This window comes from Hemibagrus wyckioides, linkage group LG19 (assembly GCF_019097595.1).
Source record: "Hemibagrus wyckioides isolate EC202008001 linkage group LG19, SWU_Hwy_1.0, whole genome shotgun sequence".
Taxonomy (NCBI): Eukaryota; Metazoa; Chordata; class Actinopteri; order Siluriformes; family Bagridae; genus Hemibagrus; species Hemibagrus wyckioides.
The window spans coordinates 22,910,360-22,929,369 of record NC_080728.1 but is presented as its reverse complement, the minus strand read 5'-3'; the positions used below and the strand labels follow the sequence as shown (position 1 = coordinate 22,929,369).

Sequence of the window (19,010 nt, the reverse complement as noted above, 5' to 3'; positions counted from 1 at the left end):
CATGGAATAGAGCAGATTAATACAAAATATAACTAGAAAGATCTATAGTCTGGAAAATGTGCAGTAACATGTATAGGTGTGTGTGTTGTAATTGTACTGTAACCTGCAGTGTGTGAGAAATGTGTGGTTATTTTAGACTGTTATGTTTTGTGTGTGTGTGTGTGTGTGTGTGTTCATCAGACATGCTCTGCAGCTGAACGTGATTGCGACTCAGCAGCTCCTGTCTCTGGCTCAGCAGATGCAGCAGCTGCATGCCTTCATTCACATCTCCACTGCGTATGCTAACTGCAACCGCCATCACATTGATGAGGTCATCTACCCTCCACCTGTGGAGCCCGGCAAGCTCATCCATTCCCTGGAGTGAGTGAACACACACACACACACACACACACCTCCCTGCATGGTGTTATTTGTTACTTAAAGCTGTGTGTGCTGCCCCCCTGTGGTTGGTTTGTGCAGGTACTGCAGGAAAAAAAAGGGGCACAGTAGGGGTATATAAATTACTTTTAAAATATTTTTAATTGCTTTTACAAATTATATTAATCATTGAAATATAATTGTAATAACACATTTCTACAGTAAGTATTTTAAATAATTAATTAGTAAATATTTTAATTTTTAGTATTTTTAAAATTTTATCAGTTGATAATGTGATAGGTCCAGGTACGGTCTGGGACTAGTTACGGTGTTGGTTCAGGTGTGGCCTGGGACTGGGTACAGTCTGGGACCCATCTTTATGATGGTAGCCTGTGAAAGGAACAGTGAGACCCCTTTACCTGAGTTGTTTACTTTTGTACAGGGTCCCAGGCTGAAATAGACTCCCAGCAACCCCTTGGGGACGTGGTAGCTCAGTGGTTGCATTACTGAACAGAAGGTTGTGAGTTCATGTATATTAAGATGTTGGACCTCATACATCATCATGGGATATGACTAGCATTAGGAGCATTTAGAACCTCTCATGTTTAGAGCCTTTATACAGAAGTCAGAGAACCCAGGTATGTCAAACCTTTTGGGATTCAGATAAAGCCTCATCTAGAAATCCTGGCCATCTATTTGAACAATCTTTAAACCAGATAAATCTTTGTCCTTGGACTAAAACCAAACATTATTTTGACATTGATCCAATACAGAAAGAGAGAGACAGACCCAAATGAGTATCACTTGATTATAGGAAACAATTTTCCATGTCTCATGCCTCTTTTTACTGATGGATCCAAAGAGAAGCATGCCGCAGCAGTCTTTCCAGGAGAATGCTTCATTTATACAGCTTAATCTTGTGTGTCACTTTTAGCCCTGGAAAATGGACTTAAGTTATTAATATTTTCTGTCTCCAAGCGCTGGAATCTCTAAGAACTGACCATCCCATAGTTTCAAACATTTTATCTAAAGTTGACATTTTACAGAGGACAAACCTCAAGGTCATACGGGCAGTAAGAGGACTGACATGACCGCTAAGGAAGCTCTTTCTCTGTCTTCAAATTACAGAGTGACCGATTCCACCCTCAGATCTCAAACACCTAGTGAACTCTAATAAAGCAAACAGAAAGATTAATTCAACATGCTGTATGGAATAAACCCCATTATAACCATTTTTTTAAAAATTAAAAACTAGTCATGGACAGTTAGCGTATACTAGGTGTTCTATAGACCCTTATTCTGTTAGTAAACATTGTGGGCGGTGCTTAGGTGAAGGCTGAAAGATCTTCCTAACCGCTTTACAAGAGGCAGTTATCAAGTTTTGTTAGTTTGTGTTTAAATAGTGACTGGTCAAAATCCCAATTTATCTGACTGTGTTAGGTCACTCACTGCCCAGGGCCACGGATATTATTTGAAAAATTTACCTTTAACGGACGGATCCAGATTGGCCGACCCGTACACACTCACTCAGTGGATGGACGATGGGACAGAATGACCTCTGGTTGAGTGACCAGACATCTACAGCTATCTGATAGAGAAACCCAATGCTTCTAACTGAAGAAAGGGAGATGACGCAAATAACAAATATTTGCCTTTGTCTAGTCTCCAGTCATTAGCTACCAGTTACATGCTAAAAAGTTAGCGTTACATGAGCAATCATTGAACTACTTCCTCAGTTTTTGATGAGGTGGACATGCATAAGAAATATGTAGACACAAAACTAAACCATAAACCACACCAACGACAAACAATGGTCGCTTCAATTTTCTCTGATGTGAAGTGTGCACTGCAAACACGAGCATTTTTGATGATCGTTTCTGTCCAGTCCGCTCGTTTATTGAGTTTGACCACAGCTGTCGTGGTGTTTTGGTCAGGTATGTGATAAAGCATCAAACTGGAGCTTGTACTCCATCCATTCTGTCACACAACAACACAAGAAGATGACACTTATGTTCCTTGTGTAGCTGGACTCTGTACTGGTTTGTATTGGCTGCCTCCAGTTAGCGCTGTGATGTTGGCACTAAAAGGGGAATTAGCCATGGGTTTTTATTGAAAGGTGAAGAAGCTTTATTTTGCTGCAGATGATCTGATTTAACTATTACACACACCTTATTAGACTGTCCTCCTTTTAATAATTTTAGACAAAGATTTCATTCCGAAACAATCCTATCGGCTAGCTTTAAAAAATTCTTTCGTATGAAAGATTTTTGAATAGTGTTCATTTAATATATCTTATATAATTGAATTCAGTAGATTATCTCACCTGTTTTAGTCATGTGTTCAGCTGATACATGGCTTTAAAAATAAAATAAATAAATAAATGAATGAATGTGATTTGTCACAATTGAACAAAAATAAGAAACAAGTGATTTAACTCCGCTGATTTCTGGTATTTTATTCCTACATTTGAACACTTTATTAATTAAAACACCTTATTCAGCATGTTTGATGTGACCTGTACTTCCTCTGATAAAATGATCAAGTCTGAAACGTGTGAATTTGTGTTGAGTTTTCAGCATGTGATATGTGGTCTAAATCAGATTGTATGTGTTTCTAAGGTGGATGGATGATGCAATCATCCGTGACATCACACCGAGGCTGATCGGTGATTGGCCGAACACGTACACCTACACCAAAGCATTGGCGGAGTGTGTGGTGCAGCAGGAGAGCGGGAAACTGAACGTGGGGATCATCAGGCCCTCCATCGTTGGAGCCAGCTGGCAGGAACCCTTCCCTGTGAGCTCACACTCCTCACACAGGACACTCCTCACACAGGACACTCCTCACTCTCCTCATTCTCCTCACACAGGACACTCCTCACACAGGACACTCCTCACTCTCCTCATTCTCCTCACACAGGACACTCATATCATGGCTCAGTCCTCACAGAAATGCAAACACAGCGTCTATTATTTGAGTCTGACTGACCCTTTGGTCTGTGCGTTTCTCTCTCCCTCTCTCTCTCTCTCTCCCTCTCTCTCTCTCTCTCTCTCCCTCTCTCTCTAGGGCTGGATTGACAACTTCAATGGCCCAAGTGGTGTCTTCATTGCGGTAATTAAAAAAAGATGTCAATCATTTATATCATTTATATGACACAATCCACACACACAGTTTGGGTGCACCTGAATATATGATGCTTTCTGCATTCTGAGATGCTTTTCTGCTCGCCATGGCTGTAAAGACTGATTATTTGAGTTACTATAGACTTCCTGTCAGTTGAGACCAAATAAAGTGGACAGTGAGTGTATATACATCCGTCAGACATGCTGTATATACGTATGAACAGAGAGACAGGTCTGGAAAGACAGCTAGATGAAGTGCGAAATGATGATGGATGGACAAAGATGGGTAAATACTGAAAATACCTTTTTGTGTGTGTGCGTGCGTGTGTGTGTGCGTGTGTGTGTGTACACATGTACAGGCAGGAAAGGGGATCTTGAGGACAATGAGAGCCAGTAATGATGCCGTAGCAGATCTGATTCCAGTCGATGTGGTGATCAACCTCACACTGGCTGCAGGGTGGTACACTGCAGTGCACAGGTACACACACACACTCTAAGCATTATGGGTAACACACACCATGTTAACATGACAAGCTCGAGTGAATTCCATCAACGGCCGACTTTCTATTTAGAGAACCATTTGTTATTTTGAAATGGAAAGATTTGCAAGAAACTTGTGCAAGAAAACACACACACACACAGCATCTGTGCTCAGCAAACTTGGTGCAGGTTTCACCATACTGGAAAATGTCTACGTTTCATCACAGCCAGTGAACTCAGAGCTGTTTGTAAATCTGAAAAGTTGTGAATTGCAAAAATAACAGTTTTTTTTGACTGAAGCAACACTCAAGCACATGTATTACAGGGTTTTATCATGGGTAAGGGGTTTTCTCTCAGGAAGAAAGTGAATACATTAATAAATGAGAGGGTTTTCAGGGGCAGCACGGTGGTTTAGTGGTTAGCACAGTTGCCTGGGTTGCAAGAAGGTCCTGGGTTCGAATCCCAGGTTCGAACAGGCCTTTATGTGTGGCATGTTCTCCCCGTGCCTGCCCCTGTACTCCGGTTTCCTCCCACAGTCCAAAAACATGTATGTTAGGTTGATTGGTAATTCTAAATTGTCCACAGGAGTGTGTGTGGTTGTCTGTCTATATGTGGCCCTATGATGGACTGGTGACCTGTCCAGTGTGTACCCCTGCCTTTTGCCCAATGTGTGCTCCAGCAGATCCTAGTGACCCTAATAGATAGCGGGTATAGAAAATGAATGGATGAGACCGGTTGCATGCAGCTAAAATAAGCTTTACATGATTGTGATTTAGATTTACATTACAAACTGTTAGAAAAGTACAATAATTAACCCAGAATAAAAGTCCAGTGTTTGTGTGATCCAGTCAAGACATAATGACCACAGATAGTATGGCTAATAAAACTTTGTCTGTCTGGACAGTAGAGCTAATGTGTACCTCAACATTGTCTTAAGGACTGTTCAAAAACGCAAATTTGGGAAATGGAATTTTTCTTTTTTCTTTCTTTCTTTTTTTTTTTAATCTTTGTGGTTTGCGAACATTTTTTATTTGTTTCAAATCAATCCCCAGTTCACAAAAACACAACCCTTCTGTCATGACCATAACTGTCATGACCATTCAAACTGGGGTACTTCTTCAATTTGTATAGCGTTTTAAAGGAGAAGTTCACTTTCAAAAGAAGGCTCTTATCTAGCCAAACCATCGGCCATTTTCTTAGGAAAATAAAAAAAATTCTATACTTTTTAACTACAAAAGCTCATCTAGCACTAGCTCTGGGATGTGGGCTGTGTACTACTTAATCATGTCGAAAGGTCACACGTGATGTAGGCGGAGCTACAGACCCAGTGTTTGCAAAGTTAATGTGCAAAGACTGAGGAAGTGCAAATAAGTCTCACGCTCTTTACTAACAAAAAGGTAGATATAACTTTCATTCCACATGCAACAACTTCGGAGCGCTCCTCCTTCTCCACACTAGTAAATACTGCGTCTGTAGCTCCACCTACATCACACGTGACCTTTCGATGTGATTACGGTGTACATAGCATCGCGGATGCGCATCCCAGTGTGTGTTATTCTATGGACAGAACTATGGCTTATGTATAACTTCCTGGTGCATTAATACATTATTCAGTTTATTACGATTTGCTCAAAATCAGATAAATTCGAGTGTTCAGATAAACCAGAAATTTGATTTCTTTCTGTTTCCTGTGCGTGATTTTAGACCGAAGTCTGTTCTGGTTTATAACTGTACAACAGGAGGCATTAACCCTTTCCACTGGGGAGAGATCGGTACGTATACAACATAGATACATCATATCCTATTCATATCTAATGTGTAGCTGTCCCTGGGTTATATACACATTCTTGTGAAAAGGAACTTCCTCTCTGATGACAAATTATCTATCTATCTATCTATCTATCTATCTATCTATCTATCTATCTATCTATCTGTCTATCTATCTATCTATCTATCTATCTATCTAAATCTGAATGGACCCTTTGTTTCGAGTGCATGTTTATAGATCAGCAGAAACGGTTGCATTTAGCGTTTAACTAATGTTATACCAAGGAGTGTGCTAAGTAGTATTAATTAGCTACATTATACACTCATAAACGTTAGCTAAAAAAGAAATAAGGATGATTGTAAGTTGAAATAAATAATATACTGATGATGTATTTCTGTTGCCATCAGAGCATCACGTGATGTCAACATTTAAGCGGAATCCTCTGGAGCAAGCGTTCCGTCGGCCCAATGCTAACATTACCTCAAACTACCTGATTAATCAGTACTGGATCCTGGTGAGCCACAAGTTCCCGGCGCTCCTCTACGACCTGTTCCTGAGACTGTCTGGACAAAAACCTCAGTAAGAGACTACAACACTGCTGAACAGCACCCCCTGGAGTTATACACACATGATAATGCACCAGGTTATACCAGTGAGGAAGCACCTGATTACATTCGAACACAAAACTGTTTATACCTGAACACACACATGCGTGCACACACACACACACAAGCCTGTGAATACACAAACGCACCTGAACTAGTTTCATGGAACCTGTCCTTCAGACTGACTGCAGGTCCAGAACCTACAGTAGCTTTTATTGTCCAAGGACCACCCAAGAGGGCATCTGACTGACATGTAAAGCAACCAATCACAGGTCATTTTGTTCATCGTTATGTTTAGAGGCGTGACAATGTAAATTCCATGTCCCTACAAAAACGGATGAACCAGAGATGGTTCATTTAAGAATGTCATGCAAATGAATGAGTTTTAATGAATTTAAATTATTGTGATCTGATCATCATTTGGAAATTCCACCCTTTAACTGATTCTCATAAGTTGAGAATCATCTGTAAACACAACAGCTTCCTTCTTCCATGAGGGAAGTAAGTATTACAACAGCTTTGTTTGCAGGAAGACCGTTGAAAAGTGATATACACGTCTCCTGGATACCCACGTCTTCTGCAAACGATGAACTCCTGAATTGTTTAAATTTACAAACTTTTGTCATAGCATGACATCTGAGACTACACCTGAACACACACAAACAATCCTGTGATTACACTGGACACTCCTCAGACGCCTCCCACAGGACACTCCTTACATAGACATCAGAGATTACACCTGAACACACACATTCACACCTGAACACCCATAAACCCTCCTGTGATTACAGTCACAGCTGAACATTTCAGCCTGGTTTAGTTCCGTTTTTAGTTCAGCTTTGTTTTACTTCTTGCTTTAGTTTCATTAGCTACAACTCAGCTCTGTTGTGGTTTTAATTCTTGTTGGTTTCTTTTTCATTTAGGTTCTGACTAAGGTAGCTTTAGTCCTTGTCTTGGTTTTGGTGATTGTGTAAACCTGTTTCCTGTAATCGTTTAAAACTATATATTTAAGTGACTGAAATAAATTCCAGAACTGCAGAGCACTTGTTTAAACACACGAAGTGTAACCTTCTCTGTTGTGTGTGTGTGTGCAGAATGATGCGGATCTTTAACAGGCTACATAAAGCCATCGGACTGTTGGAGTACTTCAGCAGTCAGGACTGGGAGTGGAATTCGGACAACATGAACATGCTGATGAACCAGTTGAGCACTGAGGACCGCAAGGTACACACTGTTCCAGGTTTTTTTTTTCCCCTGATTTAACCTTTTGTATCAACGTGATTAGAAACTCTTTCTCTCTTCCTCAGATGTTTAACTTTGATGTGCGTCAGTTGAACTGGCCTGAGTACATTGAAAATTACTGCATCGGCACCAAGAAGTATGTGCTGAATGAGGACATGGCCGATATTCCAGCCGCCAGACAACATCTGCGCAAGTACGGCACGCATACACACTTTACATTCGGTCCAAAGTAGCTTTATTTTCATCATCATATTTAAATAATAAATATCCTTTCACCATTTCTCTGCTGTTATTTCAGACTGAGGAATATCCGCTACACGTTTAACACCGTCCTGCTGGTCTTCATCTGGCGTGTCTTTATTGCTCGTTCTCAGATGGCCAGAAACATCTGGTACTTTGTCGTCAGTTTGTGCTTCAAGTTCCTTTCCTACTTCAGAGCCTCGAGTACACTCACCAACTAAAAAGAAATCATTCTACTGACCCAGTCTCTTTCAGCGAACCCTGTTCTTTCCCATCTGTCTCCAGATTGTCTCTGTCTACTCCACTATAGGTCAGACTGTGCAGAAACTTTTTGCACACTCCCAATTTACTGGAGCATTATCCAGTCAGAACCCAGTCCATTTGAATGTACCTTGGTCTGCCCCTAGTCCTCTACAGTGTACCTTGGTCTGCCCCTAGTCCTCTACAGTGTACCTTGGTCTGCCCCTAGTCCTCTACAGTGTACCTTGGTCTGCCCCTAGTCCTCTACAGTGTACCTTGGTCTGCCCCTAGTCCTCTTGAGTGCTCCCTGGCTTGCCCCTGGTCCTCTTGAGTGTACCTTGGTCTTTCCCTAGTCTTCTGAAGTGTACCCTTGTCTGCCCCGGTCCTCTTGAGTGGTCCCTGGTCTGCCTCTAGTCCTCTTGAGTGAACCTTGGTCTCTCCCTAGTCCTCATTTTACCCTAGTCTACCCCTTCTCCAGTCAAGAGTAGCCTGGTCTGCAGCTAGTCCACTGGCATGTACCCTGGACTGCCCTCTGTCCACTTGAGTGTACCCTGGTCATCTCTAAGCCCACTGGTGTGTACCCTGGTACCTGGAATGGACTGCAGTGGTCTGCACCCAGATCACTGTAATATATCCAGCAGAGAACACCCTTTTGCAGTCTACTAAAATGTTGCATGTAACCTGACCTGCCCTGAGTCTTCTTGAATATGCCCCAGTGTCTGCTGCTGGTGTAGTCTAGTCAAGTTTGCCCAAAATGTAATTAACCACAACTTGGTCTGAACACAGTCTGGTATACAGACCCCACTTTGTGTCAACATTAAAGTCTAGGTTTAGGGCCCAGTCTACAAAAATATTAACCTCATCTGCCCCAGTCTACTCAGGTAGAACCTAGTCTACCTGACTGCACCAGTCTGCACTAGTTTACTCCATGTCTGTGTTAGCATACCACATTCTGCTCCTGTCTGTGTTGGGGTACTTTGGTTGTACTTGAAAATATTTGTCTGCACTCCTCCCTAGTTTGTCTGTATTATTCCCAGTTTATCTCATCTTCCTTCATCTTTGACCCTCTGCCTCTAGTGACCCTTTGTTACCTGACCTCACCACCGACACCCAGAAACTGGAGTATCCTTACCAACAAAACACAGCAATCTACTGCCCATGTCTAGGTCCAGCCCCTGCTCATCAAGCCCCAGTGAGTCAGTCCTCTCCCAGTCTTACTTTAAATCAGTAACCAGTCTGCTAACGGTTCCTCCAAAGGGCCAGGCTGTCTACCCCAGCTGTCCTTGTGTTAGAGTTACCTGGGGTAAAAGACTGGGGGTAGAATCTCACCATGAACACATCCACTGTTTTTAGAGCTTTTTCTTCTTTTGTACAAAATGTTGTTTTAAAAAAGAAAAGAAACAGCTATATATGCAACAGCCACTGTTATTTTACCTTGCCTGTATATTTGTCAGTGATTTCTGTTTCATTAATGATAGAATTATTATTATTATTATTATTATTATTATTATTATTATTATTATTATTAATTGCACTGAAATGCAGGCTTGACTTTTTTTTTTTTAAAGAAAGATTTTAAACATGACAGTGTTGAAAGAAGATTATGACTTATCAAAATCTCTACAGTTTAGAAACCTCTGGTTGGGGGGGGGGGTTGTCTGTGTGTGTGTGTGTGTGTGTGTACAGTCTGTTCCAGAATCTGTGTTCACTACCGAGAGCTGTTTTTTTTCATCAGTTATCGAACACTAATAAACATAGCTCAGTCCACACCCACTCGGTCATAACGATGTTACTCATCATCTCTTCGTGTCTAGAGCTTTGATTTTTTGTCCTTGATCATGATTTAAATGAAATAGATGCGTTTTAAGAAAGTATAATTTTGTACATTTTTGATAACTGATGAATGAAAACTGTTCTTTATTCCTGATTTAGTGCAGTTTGTAATATGTTAAAGCAGGTTTTATAGCAGTAATCAATAATCCTCATTTAACACAGGCATGCTCAAATGCACTTCTGCAGTATTAGCACTATATGCTAAAGGCTGCATGTTTCAGGCTCAGCTTAGCTTTCATTCATTTACAGTTGATTTATCAGAAATACATACATTTGGCTTGCTAAGCTAATTTGCACTGGGTGGTTTCATTTGGCATGTTGGATAAATTCACATTTTAACTCTGTAGAGATTGTTTATCCCATGCTTTCTAGTTTCATTATTAGAATTACTCATCTTGCATCTTGTTAGCTTAGCTACCTTGTCAAATAGTTAGTGTATAATTTCACTGTCCCTAGCCCTAACTCTAAGGCTAATTTTCCAGAATGCATTTTTTAAACTCAGAAATATGACAAACCATCAGCTTGGCTAACAAGTTATATAACGAGTTGCTAGCAAAGATCATCTTTTGCATTTTTTTTTTTTCAATTTACAATTTTAACAATTGACTGTATCCCTTATGCTTAGCAAATTTACAAACTAGCTAACACTGACCGCTTTGCCTGACCTAACATGTTAGCTTTTCATTTTACAGAAAATCTAATTATATTAATTAAAAAAAATAAAATAAATTGCGTTTAAAACGTATAGCAGGAGTACAGTGGCCCGTGGTGTATTAGCCTGTTAGCAGAAACCGGTCGTTGTATCTCTCGCTAACTTACTGCAGTAATGTGGAGAGAAGGCTGAAGCCTCTTGTTTGAGCTGATTGTAATGTTTACTGACGCACAGACTGCCCTCTGTTGATACGATGCCAAACAAAATGCATTTTTACATTTTTAATAAGAACAAAGTGTGTGTTTACTGTTCTCGAGTGTTTCATGTACTGTTCATAACTGAAAAGATATTTACACAGATGCCATATTACAGTACGCAGCTCGTCTTCCTCCATCCTGTCACGCCTTTTAATGACAAGTTTAAATACAATTCCAATGAGAACGAAGTGAGAAATCCTATTTATTCTGCTTTATTCTTTCATCTTTCTCACTTTTCTATGAATAATACATCCTAACACTCCATTTTTCTATACCACATGAACACCTTGATGTCTTAAAATAAAAGTGTGCAATCAAAAAAAATCTCATTATTATTTGTTCTCCATTTAAAAAAAAAAAATGCTTTTGTTGAAACCCTGTTTAATTTAAACATAAGGTATTGGATCATTTTAAAAGTCTGCACTAAAGCTATCTGGCTTAAGGCAAATTTGACCTTATCAAATAGGAATAAATGAAGCGGGTAAAGCAGAAAAGATTTACAGAAATTTGTATAAACCATTTTAGCTTGTCATGTTTTATCACACCTGAGAAAGGTCAAGGCAGGAAATATGACTATATGAAGAAAAGCTACAAATATGTGCAGTCCCTAAATAAATAAATAAATACATAAATAAATCTGACATGTCAGTTTCATCCCAACAATCCTGGAGGAATAATTCAGGTACACATCCCCATGCAACAGAGTTCTAGTTATAGATTATTAATGCTATATATTCTGTTAAACCTTTAAAGAGTAGAGGAGAAGTGAAGTGAAGTGAAGGAGTTCCTTCAGATCAGAACTTCAGGAGGTGATGATCTGCCTGAGCAGCAGCCTTCTGGATGATGGAGAAGGATATATTTTGAGAATACAGTAGTGTGTTGTCAGGGTAGGAGTGATGAGAGCTGGTCGTAGAATTGAGATGTAGAGAGAGAGAGAGAAGTGAACACAGGAGCTCCAGCATTTGTATAGCGCTTTTAACAATGGACTTTGTCTCAAAGCAGCTTTATAGAAACACAGAGAAGAGAACAAAAATGAGATGGTTAGGAAAAACACCCTGTGATGACCTGAGAAAGAAACCTTGAGAGGAACCAGGCTTAGAAGGGAACCTCATCCTCATCTGGGTGACACTGGACAGTAAGTAAATAATAATCCTTTCTACAACAGCAACTAGGGGCTCTTGAGGAACTAATAGATCAGTGTAGTTTCTGAGAGTGGTAAGAATACAGCATCTAAACAACCCAGTACACCAAACACTTTACACCATGAACCTTCCAGATCTGCTCCTTTACCTAAGAAAAACTCTACAATGAAAGCCTTTAAGTCCTGCTAGATTCCTTTAGTCCTATAAGTTGCAAGGTGGGGCCCACGGAGGTCAGGGCTGTTTTGGCAGCAAAAGGGGGACCAGCACATGACTAGGCAGGTGGCTATAATTTTATGCCATATTGAGATATATATATATACACACACACAGTATCTCACAAAAGTGAGTACACCCCTGACATTTTTGTAAATATTTTATTATAATAATATCTATATTTATATTATAATATTTATATTAATATTTATATCTTTTCATGTGACAACACTGAAGAAATGCCCCTCTGCTCCAATGTACAGTAGTGAGTGTCCAGGCTGTATAACAGTGTAAATTTACTGTCCCCTCAAAATAACTCAACACACAGACATTAATGTCTAAACCGTTGGCAACAAAAGTGACTCCACCCCTAAGTGGAAATGTCCAAATTGAGCCCAAAGTGTCAATATTTTGTGTGTCCACCATTATTTTCCAGCACTGCCTTAACCCTCTTGGGCATGGAGTTCACCAGAGCTTCACAGGTTGCCACTGGAGTCCTCTTCCACTCCTCCATGATGACGTCACAGAGCTGGTGGATGTTAGAGACTTTGCACTTCCCCACCTTGGGGTTTAGGTCTGGAGACATGCTTGGCCAGTCCATCACCAAGGCAGTGGTGGTCTTGGAGGTGTGTTTGGGGTCGTTATCATGTTGGAATACTGCCCTGTGGCCCAGTCTCTGAAGGGAGGGGATCATGCTCTGCTTCAGTATGTCACAGTACATGTTGGCATTCAGGGTTCCCTCAATGAACTGTAGCTCCCCAGTGCCGGCAGCACTCATGCAGGCCCAGACCATGACACTCCCACCACCATGCTTGACTGTAACCCTGACTCTAACCCTAACCCTTTGTATGAGCTTCCCCAAACAGCACACATACAAATTCATGGTTTGGTTAAGAGCTGCATGACGCTTACTATAAAGGTGACATGGTCTCATGGACATTTGGACATGGACATGGGGGGGGGGGGTTGCTCGTAATCAATAAACAAAATAACATTCTACATATGAATATAGGCTTCAGCTCCAGAATATGACTGTAGAAAAGACATGATTTATAATCCCACTCTCAGGCGTTTATAATGATTTATAATCCCACTCTCAGGCGTTTATAATGATTTATAATCCCACTCTCAGGCGTTTATGGTAAATCACACTCTTTGGTGTCAACCAGATAAGGATGAGGTTCTCTTTTAAGTCTGGTTTCTTTCAAGGTTTCTTCCTCTAACCATCTAAGGAAGTATTTCCTCACCACAATCACCTCAGACTTGCTTATTAGGGATAAATACAAATTTTATTTAAATTTAATTATAATTCTAATATTAATCTTGAACTTTTTTCCCCACTTGGAGTTGGTTAGTTAGTGGGTTGTTAGTTGTTTATTGTTGAATTTACCACCTCATATAGACATTCATTTCTAGTACCTTCTATATGGTGTTCTTTGTTTTGTCATTGTCTTTATATACCCATTCTCCTTTTTACTTCCACTAAATGTAGTCAGTGAGGTTCAAGACAGACAGACAGACAGACAGAGAGACAGACACACACATACAGCAGCACTTCATAATATGTATTACACTTGGTGACACTTTAATAATCACAGATTTTGTAAGTTAACTGTGTTTTTGTGCCCAAACAGGTGTAACAGTGGAAAAGCATGAAGCTGATAAATATTCAGGAAACGAAGATCATAAATCAAAAATATGTTCACATAAAAAAGTCGCAACACAGTTTGTGAATGACAAAAATAAGAATATAGAGTCAAAAATGGGATTTATTTTACTTTTAAATCCTATTTTTCTAACCCTAGTTTGTACGACAGTGTATGGCCGTGTACGACCGTGTACGACAGTGTACGACAGTGTACGACAGTGTATGGCCGTATACGACAGTGTATGGCCGTGTACGACAGTGTATGGCCGTATGGCCGTGTACGACAGTGTACGACCGTGTACGACCGTGTACGACAGCGTATGGCCGTATGACCGTGTACGACAGTGTATGGCCGTATACGACAGTGTACGACCGTGTATGGCCGTATGACCGTGTACGACCGTGTATGGCCGTATGACCGTGTACGACAGTGTATGGCCGTATACGACAGTGTATGGCCGTGTACGACAGTGTATGGCCGTATGGCCGTGTACGACAGTGTACGACCGTGTACGACCGTGTATGGCCGTATGACCGTGTACGACAGTGTACGACCGTGTATGGCCGTACGACCGTGTACGACGCCGTATGACCGTGTACGACAGTGTATGGCCGTGTACGACAGTGTACGGCCGTGTACGACAGTGTACGGCCGTGTACGACAGTGTACGGCCGTGTACGACAGTGTACGGCCGTGTACGACAGTGTACGGCCGTGTACGACAGCGTATGGCCGTATGACCGTGTACGACAGCGTATGGCCGTATGACCGTGTACGACCGTGTATGGCCGTATGACCGTGTACGACCGTGTACGACAGTGTATGGCCGTATACCCGTGTACGACCGTGTACGACAGTGTATGGCCGTATACCCGTGTACGACCGTGTATGGCCGTATGACCGTGTATGGCCGTATGACCGTGTATGACAGTGTACGACCGTATGACCGTGTACGACAGTGTATGGCCGTATGGCCGTGTACGACAGTGTATGGCCGTGTACGACAGTGTATGGCCGTATACGACAGTGTATGGCCGTATGGCCGTGTACGACCGTGTACGACCGTGTATGGCCGTATGACCGTGTACGACAGTGTACGACCGTGTACGACCGTGTACGACCGTGTACGACCGTATGACCGTGTACGACAGTGTATGGCCGTATGACCGTGTACGACCGTGTATGGCCGTATGACCGTGTACGACAGTGTACGACCGTGTACGACAGTGTACGGCCGTGTACGACAGTGTACGGCCGTGTACGACAGTGTACGGCCGTATGACCGTGTACGACCGTGTACGACCGTGTATGACCGTGTACGACCGTGTACGACAGCGTATGGCCGTACGACCGTGTACGACCGTGTATGGCCGTACGACCGTTTACGACAGTGTATGGCCGTACGACCGTTTACGACAGTGTATGGCCGTATACCCGTGTACGACCGTGTACGACAGTGTATGGCCGTATACCCGTGTACGACCGTGTACGACAGTGTATGGCCGTATGCCCGTGTACGACAGTGTATGGCCGTATGACCGTGTATGGCCGTATGACCGTGTATGACAGTGTACGACCGTATGACCGTGTACGACAGTGTATGGCCGTATGGCCGTGTACGACAGTGTATGGCCGTGTACGACAGTGTATGGCCGTATACGACAGTGTATGGCCGTATGGCCGTGTACGACCGTGTACGACCGTGTATGGCCGTATGACCGTGTACGACAGTGTACGACAGTATACGACCGTGTACGACCGTGTACGACCGTGTACGACCGTATGACCGTGTACGACAGTGTATGGCCGTATGACCGTGTACGACCGTGTATGGCCGTATGACCGTGTACGACAGTGTACGACCGTGTACGACAGTGTATGGCCGTGTACGACAGTGTACGGCCGTATGACCGTGTACGACCGTGTACGACCGTGTACGACCGTGTACGACCGTGTACGACCGTGTACGACCGTGTACGACCGTGTACGACAGCGTATGGCCGTACGACCGTGTACGACCGTGTATGGCCGTACGACCGTGTACGACAGTGTATGGCCGTATACCCGTGTACGACCGTGTACGACAGTGTATGGCCGTATACCCGTGTACGACCGTGTACGACAGTGTATGGCCGTATGACCGTGTACGACAGTGTATGGCCGTATGACCGTGTACGACCGTGTATGGCCGTATGACCGTGTACGACCGTGTATGGCCGTATGACCGTGTACGACAGTGTACGACAGTGTACGACCGTATGACCGTGTACGACAGTGTATGGCCGTATGGCCGTGTACGACAGTGTATGGCCGTGTACGACAGTGTATGGCCGTATACGACAGTGTATGGCCGTATGGCCGTACGACCGTGTACGACCGTGTATGGCCGTATGACCGTGTACGACAGTGTATGGCCGTATGACCGTGTACGACAGTGTACGACCGTGTACGACAGTGTATGGCCGTATGACCGTGTACGACAGTGTATGGCCGTATGGCCGTGTACGACAGTGTACGGCCGTGTACGACCGTGTACGACAGCGTATGGCCGTATGACCGTGTACGACCGTGTATGGCCGTATGACCGTGTACGACCGTGTATGGCCGTATACCCGTGTACGACCGTGTACGACCGTGTACGACAGTGTACGACCGTATGGTCAGATGACCGCGGTAATGACAGTGTATGGTCAGATGACCGCAGTACGACAGCCAGACGTCGTAGACGACAGCCGCACGGTCAGTGACGACAGCCGCACGGTCGCGTAGACGACAGCCGCACGGCCGCGGTACGACAGCCGCACGGTCGCAGAACGACAGCCGCACGGTCAGTAGACGACAGCCGCACGGTCGTAATGACAGCTGCACGGCCGTAGACGACAGCCAGACGGGCCGCAGACGGTCAGATGACCGCAGTAATGACCGTATCGACGCCAGATGACCGCACGACCGCGGTACGACAGTGTACGTCGTATGGCACGACAGTGCACGGCCGCGTATCGACAGTGTACGGCCGCAGTACGACCGCAGTATGGTCAGATGACCGCAGTACGACCGCGGTACGACAGCCGTGATGGTCAGATGACCGCGGTAACGACCGCAGTACGACGCCAGATGACCGCAGTAATCGGCCGTAGACGACAGTGTACGGCCGTGGTACGACAGTGTACGGTCGTACGACAGTGACGACAGTGTACGGCCGTGGTACGACAGTGTACGGCCGCACGACAGTGTATGGTCAGATGGCCGTATGGTCAGATGACCGCAGCACGACAGTGTATGGCCATATGACAGTGTACAGTACGGCCGGTAATGACAGCGTATGGTCAGATGACCGTGTAATGACAGCGTATGGTCAGATGACCGCAGCACGACCGTGTATGGTCAGATGACCGCAGTACGACCGCGGTACGACAGCGTATGGTCAGATGAACGGTAATGACCGCGGTACGACAGCGTATGGTCAGATGACCGTGCAGTAATGACCGTACGACAGCCGTATGGTCAGATGACCGCGGTAATGACCGCGGTAACGACAGTGTATGGTCAGATGACTGCGGTACGACCGTGGTAACGACAGTGTATGGTCAGATGGCCGCAGTAATGACAGTGTACGACCGTAGTACGACAGCCGTGATGGTCAGATGACCGCAGTAATGATCGTAGACGACAGTGTACGGTCAGATACGACCGTACGACGCCAGATGACCGCGGTATGGTCAGATGACCGCAAATGACAGTGTATGGTCAGATGACCGCAGACGATAGCCGCACGTCGCGATACGATCAGATGACCGCGGCACGACCGCGGTACGCCAGATGACCGTATGACCGTAATGACCGTACGACGCCAGATGACCGCGGTACGACCGTGGTACCGATAGCCGTGATGGTCAGTGCACGACCGCGGTACGACAGCCGTATGGTCAGAGTGACCGCAGAACACGACCGTACGACAGCGTATGGCCATATGACCGCAGGTACGACCGTAATCGACAGTGTATGGTCAGATGGCTGTGTATCGCCGCACGCGTGTACGCAGACGGTCGCGGTACGACCGCGGTACGACCGTATGACCGCAGTACGACCGCGTGTACGACAGCCGTATGGTCAGATGACCGCAGTAATGACCGCAGTACGACCGCGGTACGACAGCCGTATGGTCAGATGACCGCAGTACGACAGTGTATGGCCGCAGTGTACGACAGTGTATGGTCGCAGTATGGCCATAATGACCGCAGTACGACCGCAGTACGACAGTGTACGACCGTGTATGGTCGTATGACCGCAGTACGACCGCAGTACGACAGTGTATGGCCGCACGACAGTGTATGGTCAGCCGTAGATGACAGTGTACGGCCGCGGTAGACATGATGGCACGCATCGCGGTAACGACAGCGTGACGCATCGGTACGACAGCGCATTTATCGCATATGGTCAGACGACCGCACGCATCAGACGATCGCGGTAACGCATCAGACAGACGCATCGCGGTACGACCGCAGTACGACAGCGTATGGCCGTGGTAATGACAGTGTATGGTCAGTATCGACAGTGTAACGACCGTATGGTCAGATGACCGCAGTAATGACCGCGGTATGGTCAGATGACCGACCGTAATGACCGTATGGTCAGATGACCGCACGTAATGACAGTGTATGGTCAGATACGACAGTGTACGACCATGTATGGTCAGATGGCCGTACGACAGTGTACGACAGTGTACGCATCGTGTATGGTCGCAGTACGACGCCAGATGATCATGTAACGACCGCAGTACGACAGTGTATGGTCAGATGACCGCGGTATGGCCGCGTGACCGTGTATGGCAGTGTATGGTCAGATGACCAGTGTATCGACCGTACGTAATGACCGTATGTATGACAGTGTATGGCAGTGATGGCCGTGGACGATAGCTGACAGTGTACGGCCGCGGTAGTATGGACCGTGTATGGTCACGACGCAGTATGACAGTGTAACGACAGTGTATGGTCAGATACGACAGTGTATGGTCAGATGGTCAGATTTAATCGCACGTACGACCGCAGTATGGTCAGATGACCGCGGTACGACCGCAGTATGGTCAGTATGACCGCATTTACGACAGTGTATGGTCAGATGACCGTGGTAATGACAGTGTATGGTCAGATGACCGCAGTAATGACAGTGTACGACCGTGTACGACAGTGTACGACAGTGTACGACCGTGTA

At 44.4% G+C, this 19,010-nt stretch overlaps 1 protein-coding gene across 2 annotated transcripts in view; it reads left to right on the top strand.

Annotated features, from left to right (window-relative positions):
* Positions 1-10,791, top strand: part of si:dkey-97m3.1 (fatty acyl-CoA reductase 1) — a 32,400-nt gene extending 21,609 nt beyond the window's left edge. For both annotated transcript variants that reach the window (XM_058417196.1, XM_058417197.1), the window contains 9 exons: positions 181-360; positions 2,976-3,153; positions 3,424-3,468; positions 3,839-3,957; positions 5,664-5,731; positions 6,135-6,306; positions 7,427-7,556; positions 7,640-7,767; positions 7,873-10,791. In XM_058417196.1, coding sequence (XP_058273179.1) covers positions 181-360; positions 2,976-3,153; positions 3,424-3,468; positions 3,839-3,957; positions 5,664-5,731; positions 6,135-6,306; positions 7,427-7,556; positions 7,640-7,767; positions 7,873-8,035 — 1,183 coding nt within the window. In that variant the 3' untranslated portion in view covers positions 8,036-10,791. The remainder of the gene's footprint in view (positions 1-180; positions 361-2,975; positions 3,154-3,423; positions 3,469-3,838; positions 3,958-5,663; positions 5,732-6,134; positions 6,307-7,426; positions 7,557-7,639; positions 7,768-7,872) is intronic.
* The last annotated feature ends 8,219 nt before the right edge of the window (positions 10,792-19,010 follow it).